The sequence below is a fragment of the Mesitornis unicolor genome, unplaced genomic scaffold (assembly GCF_000695765.1).
Source record: "Mesitornis unicolor isolate BGI_N332 unplaced genomic scaffold, ASM69576v1 scaffold14902, whole genome shotgun sequence".
Classification (NCBI taxonomy): domain Eukaryota; kingdom Metazoa; phylum Chordata; class Aves; order Mesitornithiformes; family Mesitornithidae; genus Mesitornis; species Mesitornis unicolor.
The window spans coordinates 4,233-24,542 of record NW_010169973.1 but is presented as its reverse complement, the minus strand read 5'-3'; the positions used below and the strand labels follow the sequence as shown (position 1 = coordinate 24,542).

General features: G+C 36.5%; 1 protein-coding gene across 5 annotated transcripts in view; it reads right to left on the bottom strand.

Moving 5' to 3' along the window:
* The window catches only part of PUM2 (pumilio RNA-binding family member 2), a 61,019-nt gene extending 41,609 nt beyond the window's left edge, over positions 1 to 19,410 (bottom strand). For 2 of the 5 annotated variants that reach the window (XM_010179542.1, XM_010179541.1), the window contains exon 1: positions 2,492 to 2,560. In XM_010179542.1, coding sequence (XP_010177844.1) covers positions 2,492 to 2,542 — 51 coding nt within the window. In that variant the 5' untranslated portion in view covers positions 2,543 to 2,560. Of the gene's footprint in view, positions 1 to 2,491; positions 2,561 to 19,071 lie in introns of those variants that run through there. The other 3 variants (XM_010179540.1, XM_010179544.1, XM_010179545.1) reach the window with 3 other exon arrangements.
* Positions 19,411 to 20,310: the final 900 nt, after the last annotated feature.

Below are 20,310 nucleotides of genomic sequence, written 5' to 3'. Positions count from 1 at the left end.
TCCTGAAGCCCACTATGCTGGCCCTGAAATAGCAAACAACAGATGCCTCGAGAAGAGAAATAGTACCATGTGTCAGTATTTCTTCAGAATATTATCACGACCTCAAGGGTCACGATAGCTTTTGGGAGCCAGAAGCATCATCTGTGTCTAACCAATTTAACAGCTAAAATTTTAAGAGAGATTTAGACAAAGACGCCTGCAATACAGCAGATCTCTTGCTAATAAAACTTTAGTCTGTTTCTTTACAGAATAAATTAACAAAGAATTGCAAGACAGAACCAGATCAAGGAAATCGTACATCTGGCTCGTGTTATGCTGTCCTGCTCCCAGTGATACCAGGCTCTCTGTGAATGCAACTCAGATGGAAAACTTATCAGAAAGATTTCCAGTAAATATTATTTTAAAAATGGTACAACAACAATGATGCAATTAAAGTAAATTTCATACTATATTCCTTTACATTAGCACAAGTTATTTGCTTGAGAATTCAGTCAGAATTGAATCTTGATTTTAGAAATGGTGTCAAAAATAAAACTTAACAGTCTTCTCATGTAAAGTATCGATTCCCAGTCACGGCAAAAAAAAGACTGAGACTGACTAGAATTATGAACAAGAAATTAATTTCAGTTCAGAAAAAAAAAATAACTATCCAGACAGAGAAGAGAGAACAACTTCCCAACAGCTAGAGGCACATCACTTGACAGTCCCTTTCACATCTTTCAACGCAGACAGAGGGCAGCACGTAAGAACAAACAACTACCAATTCCAGTTTACAAGAGTATTTATGAGGACATTTCCTTTAATATTTTGGAAGATTATAATAACAAAAAAAGGTTACAACAACCATGGAATCTATTCCAGAACTACTTAGTGCTGTGCAATACATTAAAAAAATTAACAAGTTAAGCTAGCTATGTGAACCTGTATTACCTCAAGATACCCACCCAGAAGACACCATTGAACTGAAAGACACAATAACCTAAGTAAGTGCAGGGTCACAACACAGTGTCAATTTCTGATGCAATATTACTGTACCAGAACTATGGCTTTTTGTGTGTGTGCTTTTTTTTTTGCTGTGCCTTTTTAATTTTTAAAAAATATCTTCACAGATCCACAGAATACCATGAAACAAACAAAAAGATAATCATGTAGGAACATCTCCATCAACCCGAGATAACCTAAAATGAACATCTGTATGAGCAGTCACATATATCTCAATTTATTTCCCAGGCATTTGTGCCATCCTTCACTTTCACTGCTTTCAGAGTACTTTGTGTGTGTCAAAAGAACAGACATCAATATAAGTTCTACCCATCCACTTCATCAGACTGTTGGTACTATCACAGATACCCAACACCTTTATCTTTCAAAAGGAGTTTGAAGAGGTGGGGTGGGGGGAAAAAAACAAGCACAGGCAATGTGGCTACTCAGCATTCTGAAGAACAGGGTTTACTGCTTTTTCAAATGGGACATGGTTCAAGAAAGTCAACGTGGAACCCTGGATGAAGCAAAAATTGCTGAAAAGCCAATTGATTGGTTAAATGCTTCATTAAAGTAAAAAAAAAAAGTAAGAAGAGCCATGCGTCAGCCAGGAAACTTTCAGCAACTAGAACACAGCATTTGGTTTTCATCAGTGAGCTAGGGTTTCCGTAGAGATCACAGTCCTATCAGCATTTTAAGAAAGCTAGGCTGAAATATTGTCACTGGTTCAATTATCAACTGAATTAGGTAAACATCCAGCAAGACAAAAGGATCAGTCTTTGAAATCTTAGTTCAACATGAAATTATTTCATGACCATGTCCTGCCAGGACAAGTAACCTGGGCAATGCATGCTGATTACCTTCTTAACAGTTCAGGGAACTGCTTTTGAAGGAGCTAACTCATCCCCCATTACCTTAATTTCCCACTTCTCCCCAAAAGGACATCAACTTAAAAAAAACTAAACCAACCAAATCAACCAAAAAAAGTCCCTCTTCCCTCTAGCTAAATTATGCAATAACACTCTTCATCCTGGTTAAAATCTTCTTTTAAGGAGTAATTACCAGTAAAAAAAAGTAAATTACCACACATTTCTGACAGGGTATGCCAGTTTCACATTTTCTGGAGCCAAACTTTTTTCAGATCCCAGTCTCCTTGGCTTCTCAGAGATAGTAAGCAATTGTTTCTCTAGCTTAGATACAGTGACACTGAAAACATGCCTCATTTCACAGAGCTGCACAACTTCCAAACAAATTACCCTGTCACCTCCCCAAGAGTATCAGTCATCTAGCAAGACTGGCACAGTAACACTGCAGATCCAGTCAACAACCATCCCAGTGTTCTTGCAAAGTACTCAGTTTATCTTCACCTTAGAACAGAAACCCTCAGTTGCCTGAAAAATCAATTTAGCCTTAAGAAAAGTTCTTTGCTTCACGTCTTATTACTTAAGACTTCTTAAACTGTACCAACACTTCCAAACCACCAACTGGATCTTCAGCCCTCAGTAATTACCTCTCCCATTCCCCGAGATTCTAGGGCAAGAGCTTGAAACTCATGATTCATCTCATCCACAGATCGAACCTGCAGGGGGAAAAACCAGAAGAGTGACCCATTAGCCAAATACATTTTCAAAAGTTGAGTTTGTGTTACTCCACAAGATTTCTGATAATTGAAAGCACACACACCAAATTTGCTACTTGATCTAAGCCAAACATTAGTTTAGATTTCGTGAACAGTTATTGACCAATGCAATGAACCATGCTAATGTAATAACATGCAAGGAATTCCGAGGGACTTCAAAATTGTAATCTTCATATACCCAGATGGATATCACTCACTATGGAAACAATGACTAACACTGCATTTGCAACAAATGCAGAGGGAAAAAAAAGTGCAACTAGAGTTCTGGACATACAATATCTTTTGGAAGGGAGATGAGAACACAGCGTTACTGAGTACGCTTAGCAGCAAACAAAGAAGAGCTCACAAGACAGGACACAAATGCTACTAGCAATGAGTTACTTGTAAAATCTAGTAACTGACTGCATTATCACAATTTCTCATGCTTTATTCCCGGAAATAGCACTCTTCCTTCTCTGTGTGTTGTCTTTTTTCACTTCTTGTAAATATGAACGGTGTATTTGTCCTAAAGCCAAGAGTTGCTGCTGCAACAAAGCACCTCCACTTCCACGGCATGCAGACACAAGGCACTGAGAAAATGGTTTCCACAAGGAATTTTCAAAGCCATGACAAGCTTAGAAAAACAAACACAAAAGGGAAATTCAGAGTTGTTTCTCCCTTTCCCTTCTTTCTCAACAGCACGATGCAGCAGGTTAATATGGTTTGTTCAAGTTCACAGTAAAATTAAAGTTTCCCTCCCAGTACCAGTCTCTCTCAAGGAGTTAATTTCACCTACTAAACCCATCTGTTTGCACTAACAACTAAAACAAAGTGAAGTTACTCCATACAATGATAACATATTAAGATCACACCAAAAACCCCTCAAATACTAGGCAAAGAAACAATCTCATGCCTTTAATATTCTAGTGCAAGTAACTTTCCCAATTCTTTCTTAGCACTGGAAAAGTTTTAATTGTCAACAGATGCTCTATTCTCAAAATTCTACTCAAAATATTGTTATTGCCCCATCACCGTTATAAGCCATTAACTTCTGAGGTTGAGTGTCTCTACTTTTGAGGAAGAAATTTTACAGCTGTAAAAAATATTCCCTCAGAAAGAACAATATTTTAGTTAAGGTCGATTCTGAATTCCAAACAGTTTCAGATTTAGTTTCACAGTGGGAGGCAGAAATCAGCATCTTGATCTTTCCTCCAAGGATGCTTACATTTAAGTCAATTAGGTTGATTTTATTCTTTAAAACCTGAAAGCAGATTTTCACGTATCCTTAAAACAGCAATTTTTTCAAATTAGTTAAAATATATTTATAAATTTATGTGAACGCTCTTTTTTTATGTGTTCCGAGATAATAAAACCTTGGTGCATGCATACAGAAAGATTCAACTGTAGAAGAGGATTTAGAAAGAAAAATCAGAAATTCTGAATTTGGAAATTACAGTTTCTGAAAACAGATTCATTCTACAGATGGCTGAGAGAGTTTATTACCTTACTATAAACCATGCCCCATGCTGAAGTCATGCACTTTAGTTTCAATTACCATCAAAGAGGAAATCAGACACTTCTGTCTCAAAATGTGGCTTTTGGTCTAACAGGATCCTTGAACAAAATTTGTAGCTAATGCTTCTTAAACTATATTTACCATAAACACTACTCAAAACACAGGTAAAAAAAATAAGGATTCTTGAAAGATGTTTAATTTTTTTTGGTTGTGTTGGCGAGTTTTTTTGTTTGGGTGGGTTTGGTTTTGGTTTTTGTTCTTAATTTTTGGTGCTGGTGGTTTTACTTGGGATTTTTTTTTTGTGCTACAACACCAAATGCTTATTTTTCATATTTCAGCAAAGTTCAAAAACATACCACACACACTTCCAAGTGTCTAAGAGAAGACAATCCAAAAATCAGGATAACAGCACACCTAAATCCTTTTTTTCCTGAGCAGTTCAGAGTCAACTCTAAGAAACTGAATTTTTCTGAAACTGTAAATAAACTTTAGTACACTGATTACACTACAACATTGATTTTGCTGATTGCACCCCTTCTTACAAACACAGAACTTAAGTTAGTGTTCTCTATTGCTGTTAGCAGCAAGAGAAACAATGCAGTCTTTCTATTTCCATCAAAACCAGCAGCCCACATGGTTTAGGTTGGAAGGGACCTCAACGCTCATCCAGTCCAACCCCTGCCATGGGCAGGGACACCTCCCACCAGCCCAGGTTGCCCAAAGCCCTGTCCAACCTGGCCTTGAACACTTCCAAGGAGGGGGCATCCACAGCTTCCCTGTGCCAATGTCTCACCACCCTCACAGTAAAGAATCCTGTCCCCATACCATGAATGTGTTTCACAGCTCAGTTTAGAGACTGGAGAAAATACATGCACCACAAGTATCTTCTGAAGATCTGCTTTCTTCAACGCTAGCCCTATCACAACAACAACAAAAGAAAATATCTAGAATAATGACAACCAAGTTAGATCTACTACATAATACAGACATGGCCTCTCCCCAGAAGACAAATGTTGGTTCGGATCATCAGTATTATTACCAGAAGTTTTATTTTCTCTAATTCAATGCCAACATTCACCTTATTTATATGCTTCAGATATAAACATTAACATATACATTTTTTACCTCAAATTCAGAACATTCAAAAAATGATTTATCTATTTTTACTAATTCCCCATCATCTGGAATAATTTATAAATAATAAAAAAGAGGCCTATGACACATACTTCTCAATATTCACAATTTTTCCTGGGTCTGGTCAATTACGTAGTTGGTTTGCTTTGTTGTTGTGGTTTTCCTTTTCTTTTTCTTTTTTTTCTCCCCCACAGTCATTCTGAAGACTCCTTTTCCTCCATTTACCACCTACCTGTTTTTGGGATTACTTGCTAGATCTAATGAGTTCTCAGGAGTTGATAGCTAATAATAAGCCTTCCCAACTAAAAGAAGCTGACAGTGGTTCCACACTTCTGAGACACATCAGATCACGCTACAGGGCCCCAAAATTGGATACTACACACACCAAAGCAATTTTTAAGCATTACAATTCCTCACATGCTGCTGTTAAATAGATAAAGCAGCTGAAGCATATCCATGAACTTTTCCCCTTTGACATACCAAAGGAAAATTCTTATCTTTTTCCCCTTCCACAGAAACTGGATCCAACACAGCAGCATATATTAGTCCATTTTTCATCACAGCATTAGGAATGAGATCTTAACAAAGCCAAATTTAAAAGCCAAATTATATTTTCAGTAGACTCCTTCTTCCTAAGTTTACTATCTTTCTCTCTCTCCCTGAAAACTGTAAAATAATTTATTTTAAATCTCAAGGCTTACACAAAACCCATCCCTGACTCCATCAACACTCTCAGTAAGATTACGAGTGCACGTGTGGAACAGGAGTACCTGCTCAGTGGCAGCCAGACGATAAACCAGTAACATGAAACCATGTCCTGACATAGCTCAGGACAAAATTCAGGAGGGAGACTGCTGACTGGAGTCATCTAGGATTACCACAAGAAACACTGCTTAAAGTAATATCCCTTTCTGGAATGCAGGCACCAAGATCCATGGACAAGTACTCTCTCAAATAACCCTGAATCCTGCTAGAAGTAAGCTTCTAGCCATTTTCTTGCAAAAGCAAAGATCAGCTCCTTCTTTGTAAAAAGAGTTGGAGAACAATAATAATAAAACAACAAAAAGAACTATGAGAACTTTATTTTCTATGTCAAAAGTGGTTAAACCAGCTAACCAGAAAGCAGTAAAGAAAGTTTTCCATGTGAAGAAATTCCAAACCTCATCCATCCCCTCCCAGGTGAATACATCAACCACCGTGACAAAGAAAAGAATGACACATTCTGAAGTTCAAGTAACGGTACCAGGCTATAACTTCAACACAAAACACCAGTAACTTACAGTAATGTACCAGGGAGGGGAAAAATAAAAAAGTGTTCACACTGCAAATGCCTGAGTCTTTTTTTTTTTTTAAAATGTCTTAATGCAAAATACCCTCTTAGTAGTTTTCTACAGGTGTGGCTCTTCTGAGGCATTTAGCTGATGTATCACATACGCTGACGGCAGAAACTTAGAATCACTAGCACGTTTAAAACTAATTTAAGAACACTGAAATGGTTCTATTTTAGAACATAATACATAGTTAATCACTGTCTTGAAACACCATGTCAGACACTTGACTACATACACAAAAAACTCATTTAACATTTCAGATGGGTAGTCAGCCATAACAATATTTTAATACAAATTAAAATGTTAAGACACAAATCCAGTAGAGATTTATAACAAGGGACAATGACAGAGAACTATACAAGCCCAAAGTACAAATCGCCAAACCTCTACTATAAATTATTGCAGTTCAGGGCTATATAGAGAGATTTTTTCTCCAGAATATTTTGCCAAAAGTCCTAAATTATTTTGCTTTAGAAGCCAACTAATAGCGACTCCAGATAAAAAAAGCTGCTCAGCAGCTGAACAGGCAACCACAAATGTCACAACTGAACTATGTTTTGTATACAAGCTAGTTACTAAATACTAAATATTTTGAGTAACATTTTAAGAAAACAGGCATTTGATTAAAGCTGTCTTTGGCTACATCCATCTTTCCTTACCTCTCTGAGGCACCAAGGAACCAAAGGTTTGCTTACTGTCAAACTGGTGACTAAAACTTGCTGCTCCTGAGTAATTCAAAGTCTGTAGCTGTACTGTGTTTTAAAAAGCTAACAGTTTTTGAGCACTGTATGTAACAGTAATGCTCTAAAATGGAGCAGTCCAAGCTCCTTAAGCGGTCCGAATAAATAAGATATAAGCATTTCTGACAAAACACCAATTTTAAGCCCTAACACCCATTTCCATGTTTATAATCCCAAAAGATAACATCTTCCCCCAGTAAGTATTTAACAATTTCCATTACATTAAAATATAGCATTCTCAAACCAACACAAACTTTCGGAAGCCAGTTTTTCAATCCCTGTATTTTAGGCCTAACTCGTATTTTGAGATGGAGCTGTACTTTTGCACTGTATGACCTCTAATACATACAAATGCTCTAACAAAAACAAATGTAGTTTGTCAAAGTTAATGGGCCTGGCTCAGCAATCACTCTGGATCTCAATGTTCCTGTGTTTTATTTCCTTGGGAACTTTGTATTTGTAGTCTGAGAAGCAATTCTACCACTGCTGAGGACACCAACAATGAAAAAAATGAAACTAGGAGATTTCAAGGTAGGGTTTCTGCAGCAAGTAGCAAACTGCGGGGGGAAAATACTCAGCAAAAGCGCTGTCGAGTCTGCTGAAAAAGCTAAGTCACAAAGGGGCAAGGTGATCGTAAGAGCTGACACGTGCACACACAGCACTGACCAAATGTTTTGGTTGCTTTCTTTTAATAGGAATATGAGTAATCTGGAAGCATGCACACAGGAGAAATCAACTTCCTAGGTTTTTATTGACAGCATATATGTATATATATATAAAAAAGTAAAAAAATTATGCAGCACAGCGTCTCACAAATCACTGCCAAGCTCATTGACCTAACAAGATTTGGGAACCATGGGTTCTGTTCCCAGCTATGCAATGAAATGTGCTCTAAGAAATAGGTAATTGCAGTCATTCCCCTAGACATGAACTCTTCCACCACGTAAGAATTTTACCTCTGCCTTGCACAGGTTTCCGTGCCTGACTTCCCACTCAACAAGCTTTGCCTTGAGAGGCAGAACTGTTAGCACAACTTTTTCCAAACTACTGTCGGGTGTCCTCAAGCTCAGGATTTTAATCCCTACAGTTAAATACTGGCAGAACTACCAGCTTCACGTAAATTAACGATGTGTCTGTACTGAAACCAGATTTTATAACTATTTATAACAGTTACACTGTTTGTTCCATTTGAAGAGCTAAAGTGATATATTCCAACATATCTAGGGCATATAGTTTATATTAAATAACTTAGTAGGTTTCTTAAAGTCTTTTAATCTTGTAAGAAATTATTCACTCAAGAGTTTCTATGAAATGTACAGAACAGGAAGTCAGAATGTCAGATGCTGCAGAAATCTGTAAAATGAAATTGATAAAGTGTTTTTATCTAGTTTCACAAAATAGCAGAAAAATCCAGTAAAAACTTGAGTTTTCATAAATACTAACTTCTTTTTAAAACTTTGAACAACTGATTGAAATATTTGTCCATGCATTTTTTAGCTAATTATTTTAATGAGCTACAAGAAAAGGTAATTCTTCAAAAAAGGAGCTGACTGGTCCTTTACCACTTTGAAATCCAACTGAAAAACTGTCTTTCATACAAGAAAATGTACAGGTCTAATCTTCACGGTGAAATAATTTAGTTGTAATCCCATCTAGTTTGGTGAGACCCTTAACCTTCCCCTGCCACTCTTAGACATGCATACATTGTTCTGTACCTCTCATCTCGCTGTAATGTTCCTGCATAAACACACCACAAACAAGAAAGGAAGACACTAAATATATTCAGAAGTTTGAAAATTTGTGAAATGAAATCTGAATTGCAGTTCTTGTTGAAACATGTTTATAATTTAGTTGGTGCCGATTAATTACCTAAAGTATGTCTATGACAGACGTTTTTTCAAATTTTAAAAATCTCCTAAACTCGTCAGTTCACCTCATCCTCCTATAACAGAGTAGGAAGTGCTACAGAAGTAACAGAAGTTCAGAGGAATTTGTAAGTTCCTAACCATTACTGTTCCATTCTACATTGCAAGGCTTTGTCAGGGACAGTAACATTACACAGCTGCTTTGTAAGGAAGTACACTGTACACAGTACACTGGAAGGAAGTGTGTCATTAATTTGCTGCACTGCCATTTTGAGACATCAGCCTTCATAACTTCATCATTAGCTCTTATTCAAAAACTACTCAGCAAGTTAAAAAAACTTCACAAAAAAATACAGTGCTCTCTAGGAAATATGCTATTTTTAAAAAAGGCTTAAAACTTTGTATCTTCTGAAGATAAAAACTCTGTATAAACCCAAAATTTATCTACACACAAGCAGAAACTAAGGACAATTTATCTCAATATACATTGTAATGATTAATGAAATACATAACTCATTCTAATAGAGCCAACAAGCTTTTCTTGCATGTGTTAAGAATGAGAACAATTAGAATGCACAGGCCTAGAATAAAATAAGAATTTCCATGAATTAATTTTATACATTGCAATCAAGACACTCCTATTCCTGATGTGAAAATAATTTAGATATTGAAAGAAAACACTTTTCCATTTGCAACCAGAGAATCCAAAACAGAACATTCCCCCCCTGCCTGAAAAGTAAAAAACAACAACTTCTATTTTTTTTCCCCCAAAGTTACATATTTTTAATACCACCTTAAAAAGAATGTGATTTTAAGGAATCTCATGGAACATAACTGATTTCTAAACAACACTATTTACACTAAGAAAAAGATAGATACATTTTGTGGATACATTTAAATATAAACATTTTTTGTAGATACATTTACATATAAACCACCATTAAAAGTGAGGAAATGACAAAAATCCCTCTGTCAGAATTTCCAGGAAACGGTTTTATTTTGTGTTATTGTAGCACTGATACCAAGAGTCCCTCCCACCCCGAGCAATTCTGGATATATAGCAATCCTCCTTCAGAGAATTTTCGTTACTCCTGAATATGACCGATGCATTTACTGTAACATTTTTTTTTTCAAAGATACAGCTTTCATGAACATTAGATGCAAAAACTGAAGTTCTGCCAGTAATACTCCAGCCCAAAAGTTTCTACCTCATGACTTCCTCTCCCCTCACAGTCTAGAACCCTTTGAACAAGCTCTGGGTTTTTTTTGGTTGGGATTTTTGTGTGGGTTTGGTTTTTTTTTTTCATTCCTCCAGCAAGCAAGAGGAAAGCAGGCAATACCAACACTCTGGTCTTCTCAAAGTGGCTGCTAACACCAGAGATGAAGAAATGGAACTACCCAGTGTTTAGTCAATGAACTGAATCCAACAGTACAAGAAAAGAAATTCAGAATTTTTAAGACTTCTCACTCCACTAGAAATAACCAGTTGTTCTAAAGCACGTTGCTGACAAAACACACAACTTCTCTGTATCACCAACATAAAATACCACTGAAAAAACCCCAGAAGTTTCCAATATACGCCAGTCTGCTTTAACATCTACCTTGGTTCTTCGAGCCTTTAAACTCTGCATAACCTCAAGGACAGCCAAAAAACAAACAGTAAGGCATGTTTCTTTTAATGTATTTTAAAATAATTACTACAGGGAAGCATATGTGTTTTCTACTTTATCTGTCTACAGCAGGGGAGTGGACACTTAAAGGAATTGCTGTTATCATTTTTTTCAGCTGTTTTCTAGGGATGTGCTCTTTGGACAATGAGCATTTAAACTAACCATAGCTTTCTACAAGTGCCTAAAAGCTGAAAAAACCAACCAACCAACTGTAAAAAAAACTAGAGACAACTTCCAATTCAGTACGCCTCATTTCTAATTCAGTAAGAGGAGCAGCTCAGCCTTAGACATTAATATCTCATTAAATGTTGGCCAGCATAGCCCTTCAAAGGAAGTAAAAAAAAGGCTAAAATAACACCAAAGACTTTATACTGATGACAGTGAAGCTACTGGAAATAAAGTAGGCTATTTACAATTCAAATTGAAGTAATGAAAGCTTTAAAACAAAAATTAGTTCAAAGATTGGCACTAATACTTCTGCATTACAATGGATTTAAAGCCAAATTCTTCAATCTCTTCACTTAAGAAGCTACAAATTTAAGAGCAGCTATCAGTGCAAACAGCAGAACCAAGGGTAGCCAGAATTAGCAACTGTGGGTAAAAAAAATCCCATGTTCAATTTATCATCTAACAAAAATAAGGAGGAACAGATGTCTACATTCCAGGCTATTCATTCTCACAAAAAATAATGTAAATTAATGTAAACCGTACCAAACCAAGGTAGTTCAGAAAACTAAATGTAGCTCCTCCATGCAATAAAGCAGTGTCAAACATTTTCATAAGCCCTTTCAAAAAGGACCCCACAAAAAAATCCTACATTCTAAATGTGCAGATAAGAACTTAAATTAAGTAAAATAACAGACCCATACTTTAAATATTTTTATTTACTTGACACCTTGAATAACAGAATTGAATATGAAGAAATATACTGCAAATGCTAAATGCCTGAATGACTGCATGTGGCCTTTTTTAACCTGAGCTTAGTGGCTCTCACCACCCCATCCTGGATGTCTATACAAAACTTTTCCAGAACACCTAAACCAAGTTTTAGCTTTGGGACAAAACTCCACAATCACATCATAACCATGTTTAGAATGAGGCCTCACTCATAATCCCACCTAGAACCTGAAGCACATGGAAGTAAAATGCAAAGCAATTTCAAGTGGCTCTGTAAGCAGCCAGCTCAGGGCGCTGGTTCCCATTATGGCAGAATCCAAGGCACACCAATATCCATCAGCTGCTTCCAGCCCAGTGACCTCCAGAGGCAGTGCTACCATTCACATTTATGCTACTGTCAATTCCTCACAGACCTGAACAGATTCTCCACAGACCGACTGCTGCAAATGTATACAGGATAATTTATCTGTAAGTAATTGAAAGGTAATGCACAGTTGACCACATGTGATTTGTTTTGCAGTAGTAGTATGAAACCAGAGTCTCTCTACACTAACTGCTGAATAAGCACTAAAGTATGAAAGACTATTTCAAAGAGCTCTCAGGCTAAGCATAAGACAAATTACAAAGTGATACAACGAGAAACTGAATTGGTCAAGTAAAAATAAAACAGTCATTCATATTACAACACTCAATAATGCAGGAGTGCCAGGTATCTGGAGACATCAAGGCACGTAAAAATGTAAAGACTAACTCAAGGAGCACGTCAGGGTGAAAACTGAAAGACTAACTCAAGTAGCATGTCAGAAAGCACAAAAAAGCTGAAGGAAGCAGAAGTACGCCTGTGAGCATACTTAATAAAGACACAACTAACACTGCAACCCACAAAGACAGGGTTCGCAGCCTGACAGCATACTCAGTGGGTGGGAACTGGACAAGTATCTCATGAGATGAAATTATCAGCCACAGTTCAAAATGCTGGTGAAAAGATCAGAAACTCTGCAGATGAATCAAAACAGCAAATGGGATTGGAAGGGGTGATTAAGGAGAAGAGTCTCTGAAGAACAGACATTACATGGAATAAACCTGTTTGCACAAGGCAGGTACTGCAATTACTCTCCTTGTCCTGATGACAGTTAATATTAAGATGTCTATTTTATGCACTACGTGCTTGAAATGACTAAAAATACAAATTGAGTATCTGCAAAATTCAATGTTGTAATTTTCTTCTCTCTAGCTAGAGAAGTGATTTAAAGTATATCACAGAAGAGTTATCAGTGCTTTCCTTACAGTTGAATTATATGAACACACCTTGCAGTATATCACAGTACTCCTTTTTAGCTATTTTAAATCAAAGAGAGGAGAAAGACAAGTTACCTCTTTCCAGCTGTGCCTGTTGCTAGAACCATGAGAGCCCCAAGCAGGTAATAAGGTGATGTCTCAAGTACAAAGGTTGCATGACATTCACATTTTTTCAAGCACACAAAAGCCATAACCTTAAAATTCACATGAAAAACTTATGATACTTGCTCCAAATTACACAGCACTAGTATGATGGAAAAATCTTACCAAGAACATAAAACGAGGTTGTTTTAATAGGCCATACAACATTTTCCAAAACAGGATTCAAATGCCCTCCCCCCCCAGCTCTCCCCTAACCACAATGGAAAATCCTTCCAGTCTACAATTTCTTCTCCTAGTTTGTGAGGCTTGAAAAGTTTCACTAACTTGGAAGTCTGAGCTGTTTATATCATTTGATGTTCATTATCTTTGTTTCTGTTTAAGTGGAGCTAAATGCTACTGTAATTAGTTGAAGAAAACAGCAAAATAAAAAACTAAAACTACTGCAAACTTAAACACAGAAGCACAACACCAAAATTGTCATAGAACACACTGATTGCAGAAGCAGAAAAACACCATCATCAGAAGAGTTTCAGATGGATGTTAACTTACAAGGAAAAGGAGTCACCAATCAGCTCAGATAAAACTTGAGCTTTTACTATGACAGACCAGTGATAAAAGCAAAGTATTTATGTGCTGCGTAGTTGCTTAGCACTTGAAAAAGTCTTAAAGTATCAGTTTATGAAAGTTATATTGAAAGCACTCTAAAATAGTCGCATTTCACAATTACAACTTCATTTTTAAATTTAAGCAAAAGTTAGGAAATCAAAAAATATGGCCTGCAAGTGCACTTAGATTTCTAGGGACAGTTTTAAGTAGAATCTATAAAAGGAAAACTGATGATTCAGGAAATGCAACTCCCACTGTAAAGTCAGGAAAGATTATGTTGCTCCCAATTTGAATGATGAGATTCTGTTCATTGTTCCAGGGGATGGCTACATGACTGTGAGGTCTCACATGGGAAAATTATTTCCCAATTTCCATTGCACAAAAATATTAGCGTATCTTATTTGAACAACAAACAAAACAAGCTTATTGTTTAAAATCAAGGCAAAGTTTTTGCTAGAAATTGTCTATTTTATCCTGGAGGCAGCAATATTAAACATTTGCACATTTTATTAGTTTAATAACATCCACACATTTTTCTATATTAATTCTAATATAGATCCCCATGGAAGTCATTATGAATACTTGCAAAAACTGATCTGTACAGTTTCTCTTCCATACCACAGAAGTGCTAAGAAGCTCTTGAACTCAGTAAGACTGTTCCTTTGTTCTCTCTGTCCCTCTCCAAAAAGGATTTTTCTTTGTTTCAGCAACTATTCACAAAACTTCTCCAAAAGTTTGCAAATTCTAACACAAATGAGTTACAGCAACTGCAGCTCAACCGAAGCTTTGTGCAAAGACATAATTTATACTCTTATTTTAATGCCACCACTGTTCTTTGGACGCTTTGAAAAGGCTGCTACTATCAAGAGCCTTTCTCTGGTTTTCTTTTGCTTACCAACTCTTGCTTCTTCAGGATCTGACAAAGGCTCTCCTAGACATAGCTGCAGAACTTTTTTGCTTTCACCATCAGTTCCTACCCTTTTCCCCTCTACTGGCAGCAAGAGAGCAGAAGCAGCAAACAACATTAAAATTCACAACCTGACGTATTTCATATATATTGTCAAAGTGCTAAAGTACCTTCGCTAGGAGGGAGGGAGGTAGATAAGGCACATATGGGAAAGATAGGACAAGTAGCCTCAGCAATATCACACTGCTGTAGCTCTTTGCTTCAGCATGTGGGAAAAATATTTGCAAGTACTCTGACATCCAAGAAAATATATCCTGAGCTTCCCCAAAACCTCATATCCATAAATCCAAATATTGTGGACCGGCTGCTGATCACTAAGCCTTTGTATCCTAGCCAATTCTTCATTACAGAAGCGATGTGAATTAATGACAAACAGATCACTAACCCATCCGCAGCCTCATGGAGATATTAATAAAAAGATGGTGTCACAGCGGACAGTGGTCTTCCTCAGACGCTGTGCTATCAAAGAGCCTGAACTGCTCTTTTGGTTTTGAAGGAGAGGGGGAAAAAAAAAGTCAAAACCCCAAGTGAGATAGTTCTTGTACTCAGTTCATTATCCTTTATAACCCTTTTCAATATTAAGTATTTTAAACAAAGATGAATGAGACCCAGAGACATTTACTTCTAGATTAAGAAATTTATACCTAATCTTATCAATCAGTGACTAGATACTGCTGTTTTAATAAGAAGAATGACAATCATGGTCTCCTGACTCGAATTGCACTTTGGGCTTTGACATCTCTTGTATTGAGGAGTTGCACATGCATCACCTTTCAGTTGAGCGTCCAAAGATTTCTGGATATCATCTCTCATGCAAGTGAGCGCTTCTCTATTTTCTGCCCTCCCTTACACTGCCAATTATTCTGTATAGCCTCCTCCTTTGCCAGCAAAGCAGGTCAACCTTCCAAAGCTTTTGCCCTATGAGTAACTGCTGCTACAGCTGAAGCAACCTTAGGAGGACACAGACAGAAAGTGAACGTTAACAACGCAACCTTAGGAGGACACAGACAGAAAGTGAATGTTAACATCACACATTTCTGTGCCCCTTATGCTGAAATGTTCTATGAGCCAATGATACTACTTTGGAGTCAGAGTGGCTAGTCAATTTAGACATCAAAGCGTCAAGTGTACATTTATCACAAAGATTTTTCCATCTGAACTAAGTGTTGAATTCCATTCAGCTCTGACGAGTCTGAACTTCCTGCTCTTCTCTTAAATCTGTGTGGCACCTGAAGTTTTTCCAAACCAGTCTTGATAATTTCCACATCAGCATACACTGATGTACTAGCGCTGAACTCCAGGATAACCCACTTCATCTTTTCTCATGCTATCAATGGCCTCTAATACTACTGTGTATTAATACAGAATATAGTATCTCAGTTGGAAAGGACCTTCTAGTCCAACTGCCTGACCACTTCAGGGCTGACCAAAAGTTAAAAGCACGTTATTAACGGCGTGAACTGCCTTCCAACTACTGGCACTTCACTGCTAATTCCTATGGTTCATTTCTCAATAATCCCTTATGAGGGACACCAACAAGCAATTCTTCAGTCTTTTAACCATAGTAAAAATTAAATATCCTACTAGACAAATAATTACTTTTACTAAAGATGCTGTCTTACCTTATGCTTAATAACATGTTGAGTTCTTCTGAAGATATTTCAGATGGCTTTCAGAAGATCAAAATCATGTTTCCCTAGTCTTCCCAGGAATTACTTTCTTGGATTTAATCAAGTATATTCATTAACTTCTTATTCTGACTTCGAATAGGTTACTCAACTTCTTTAGCACTTCAACTAATTTGAAGACTCTTCAAAATCCAGCCAAGCTGATCTGTTCTTCTTAAAAACAAATTGATCGCAATAACTCCACTTTCAACTAACTCACTTCTATGCACCACTCAGTCAAAAGTATCAGCATCTTCTGGTACAGAAGAGAATACAAGAGTTCTTTCCACATTCTGTACTTATATTTGAATAGACCTGTTAAGGCCTCAGGCTGGCTTCTTGCCCAAAGACTAGAATGGTTTCAAAAGATAATTTAAGCAATCCTTACTTATATGAAAATTTCTTACTTTTTATGATTATCTTTGCTTCAAAAATTCCTGCTTTTTTTTTAATTTTTCATTTCTGTATTTAATTTTCTATACATTTTAGGTTCACACTGAATCAGTGGGGCTAGAGCTCCACTGTCTTCATGAGAAAGTGATTCAGCCTTGCTACAAATGCTTTTTTATTACTTTGGCAATGTCTTGCATTCTTTGACTACAAAGTCTAAAATATATGACAAATCCACAGTTTTCAGATGTGCTTAGATAACATACAACAAATCAAATATTTCAGAATTGTCATGTATCCTTCTTGCCTGTGTATTTTGGGCAACTGGCTCTAGGTGGACCTGCTTGAGCACAGGGTTTAGATCAGATGACCTCCAGAGGACCCTTCCAACCTTAAACTATTCTGTGATACCTATCTCCTACACTTCGACTTGTATTAATTTTCTTTGCTATTTTCCTCTAAGTACATGTAAATACTTTATCTTTCATATATTAATCTACACAGAGATTCTGCCTACCCAATACTCGCAGAACACAATCACAACTGAACTTCCAGTTTGCATTTTGCAAATTTAATTTTAGAAAATCTGTCTCTTCAGCACTTCTAACTCAAAACTTGTCTTTAAAAACAGAAAACAAAAAAAACAAACACACAAAAAACCCAAACACAAAACAAACAAAAAGCCAACCAAACAAAAAAAACAACCAATCAACCCAGTAACTTCTGGATTAACAAGATCCCTCAAAACACTGGTACACAGAACACTTAAATTAAAGAACTGAAACTGAGACGCCTCCTGATCCATACTTCATTTCAGTTAATTTGTATTGCCAAAGAAGAATAGGAGCAGTGAAAAATGGCAGAACATAAAGGCAGTACTGGTTACAGTAAGCTGCAAACCACTATTTTCACACGAGTAACAATGCACAGAAAAGATTAAGAGTAGTTTCCCCTTCACTAAATCTTCACAATGCATAAAACCTTTGAAGCACTTCAAAAAATAAAGAGTAGTTCCTCTACATCTCCCATTCAAGTTACCAGAAAACACACACAAGGTTCACATTTACCTGCTGAAGGAATGCAGAAATACTCTGATGGACCCAAGTGATTATTAAACAAAGCTGCTGATTAAGACATGGTTCTGATGCCTACTGGGGATGGAAAGCAGGTAGCAGAAAAGAAATGCAACTGTTACTCAGCATTTACTCATCAGTGAATAACTTTATCTACACAAGTATCAGCCTTAGGAAAAGCTAGTGAAAATGGGCACCGTTGTGAGTACAACACATTGAACATTAGCAAGGAAAAAGCCAACATTTTCATATGCAGAAAGTGAGTCCACATGGGCAAGGAGAATATTGTAGAAATTTTGCATTTACAGAACTGCTTTACAGATTGTGTATAAGTGTAATATTGAATGTGATAAAGCATTAAGCAGGATGCCAGGGGAAAAGATTTTCTGTTATTATTTTGCTATGTAGACAAATATAAGAGGAAGAAAAATGAAAAAGAGTAAAACCAGGAAAAAATTCCAAAAGGAATTAAAGAATGAGAAAAAAAACCAACAGATATTCCTGCTTTTAAGGTCAACAAATTTTGTTTATATTTGCTCCTACATTTATCACATTTTTTGAACACATTCAATAAGTCCTTAGACTCAGGAAGGTGCAAAATGTTCCTCATAGACTTAAGTGGGGAAAATTACAACAGTCATAGGGAAAAAAATTCTTATCTGAAATTCAGAATGAAGTTTTCACAGAAAAATTATGAAGCTGTGTCCATTAAACATTTTGAGGGTAAAAGCTTAAATCTGTTTTGTTTTTTCCTTCTAGGATACTAACTGCCAAAGGAGGAAGTTAAGTTTTGATCTACACTTAATTATACTACTTCTGTTTTACCCGAACAATTTTTAACCGCAAGTGTAACAAGTAAGATTGCATGCAAAATCCATATTACTTCTCATAAAGCCTACCAGAAGCTAGTCTATTTTCAGAATAAATCAATTGTTTTGCATAAATTAAAACCTAAATATTTGACGGTATTCTGATAAAAAATAGGTACTCACAGAAATGAAAATCTTATACAAGTTAAATGAATGGTTTGAAGTAAACATTTCAAAATTATTTAATGCTGTTTCATTTATAACTGCTTTAACAGAATTAACTGGAAATTTTAGAGTTTGGGTTACTTCAGGCTTTGAAAAACTAGCTTACCTCTCACATTCTTCTTAAAGATGTGTATTCGACACAAACCACAGGAACCATTTCAATGAAAAACAAACTACCTACTAAATTATCTATATGACTGCTATCTCCTGTGGGCACATGGTGTTTGCTAGAAGAACCATTCAGCGGCTCACCAGCCTGCCTCTGGAAGAAACACCCAACTGTGGCATCACTCTGAGAACATCCCCTGAGTAGTACCTGGACACCGAAAGCACCTGACACTGCAACTGCAAGGATGGTGTAAGGAGTGTTTCCAGCTAATGGCGCCCTGATGTTGCTCCAACTACCGGGGCAAGCCCTGCTCCAACTCCACTGGGTTCCTGACCAATGTTCACATTGCATCATTTCTCTGGTCTCCTACCAGACCACCTCATTCATGCCTAGAACACACAGAATGCTCATTCCACATGGAAACCTAAAAACTCTTGGTAACACAAAAGGTTTTCCCACATAACTTTAAATTTGTCATTCTTATTAGGTTTAAAAATACAAGCTATACAAGAATATTAATTGTCAAAATGATTATTGATTTAAACTTCAGATTTTACACACCATTACCAAACTAGGCCTCTAAGATAAACAAATCAAGTACCACGGACTTGTTTTTTTTTTACAAGACAATGTATTAATATGGTGGAGTTCCATACATTATTAATGCTTGTCCACATACTTCTCTGCCAGAAACGATCAAAATATGATTTTCAATCATAATGGCAGCAGTTTGTTTTACATTATTACTCAGCATGATGTGTAAAATCAGTAATCGTCATACTGCTAATGTCTGATTTTATACATTTGTAGGCTATGTAATGAAGTAGTACAGAAAACTAACTTCTCATTCTTACACACCAGTCTCAGGTTTTTTTTCTTTCAAATCTGTTAAACTATGTAAGATTATAAAACAGTAATGGACATTAAACTTCTCTAACACACACGATAGCGTATTTCAGTGTTCTCACAAAATAAAGATTTCAAGCTCAGATTAACATGAAGTCTGCCAACTAATTTCTGAAACATTTAAGTCTTGGCTTGAAACAAGCATAAATGACAACAAAAATCTCTCTCTGATAGTGACAAAATCCTCTGGAGGAAAAAACACCTGTTCCATACCACTTAATGATCTCCACACATATTCATAATCTACCATGATTTAAGTATTAACAGTCTTCTAGTATGCAAATTCACTTTTGAAGGCAAGACCACCACATATATAAAACCCAAAACATCCTCTACAATCTAAGTACTTTCTGGGGGGAAAAAAAACAAAACAAAACACCCACAATAAACAACAAAAAAAGGCCC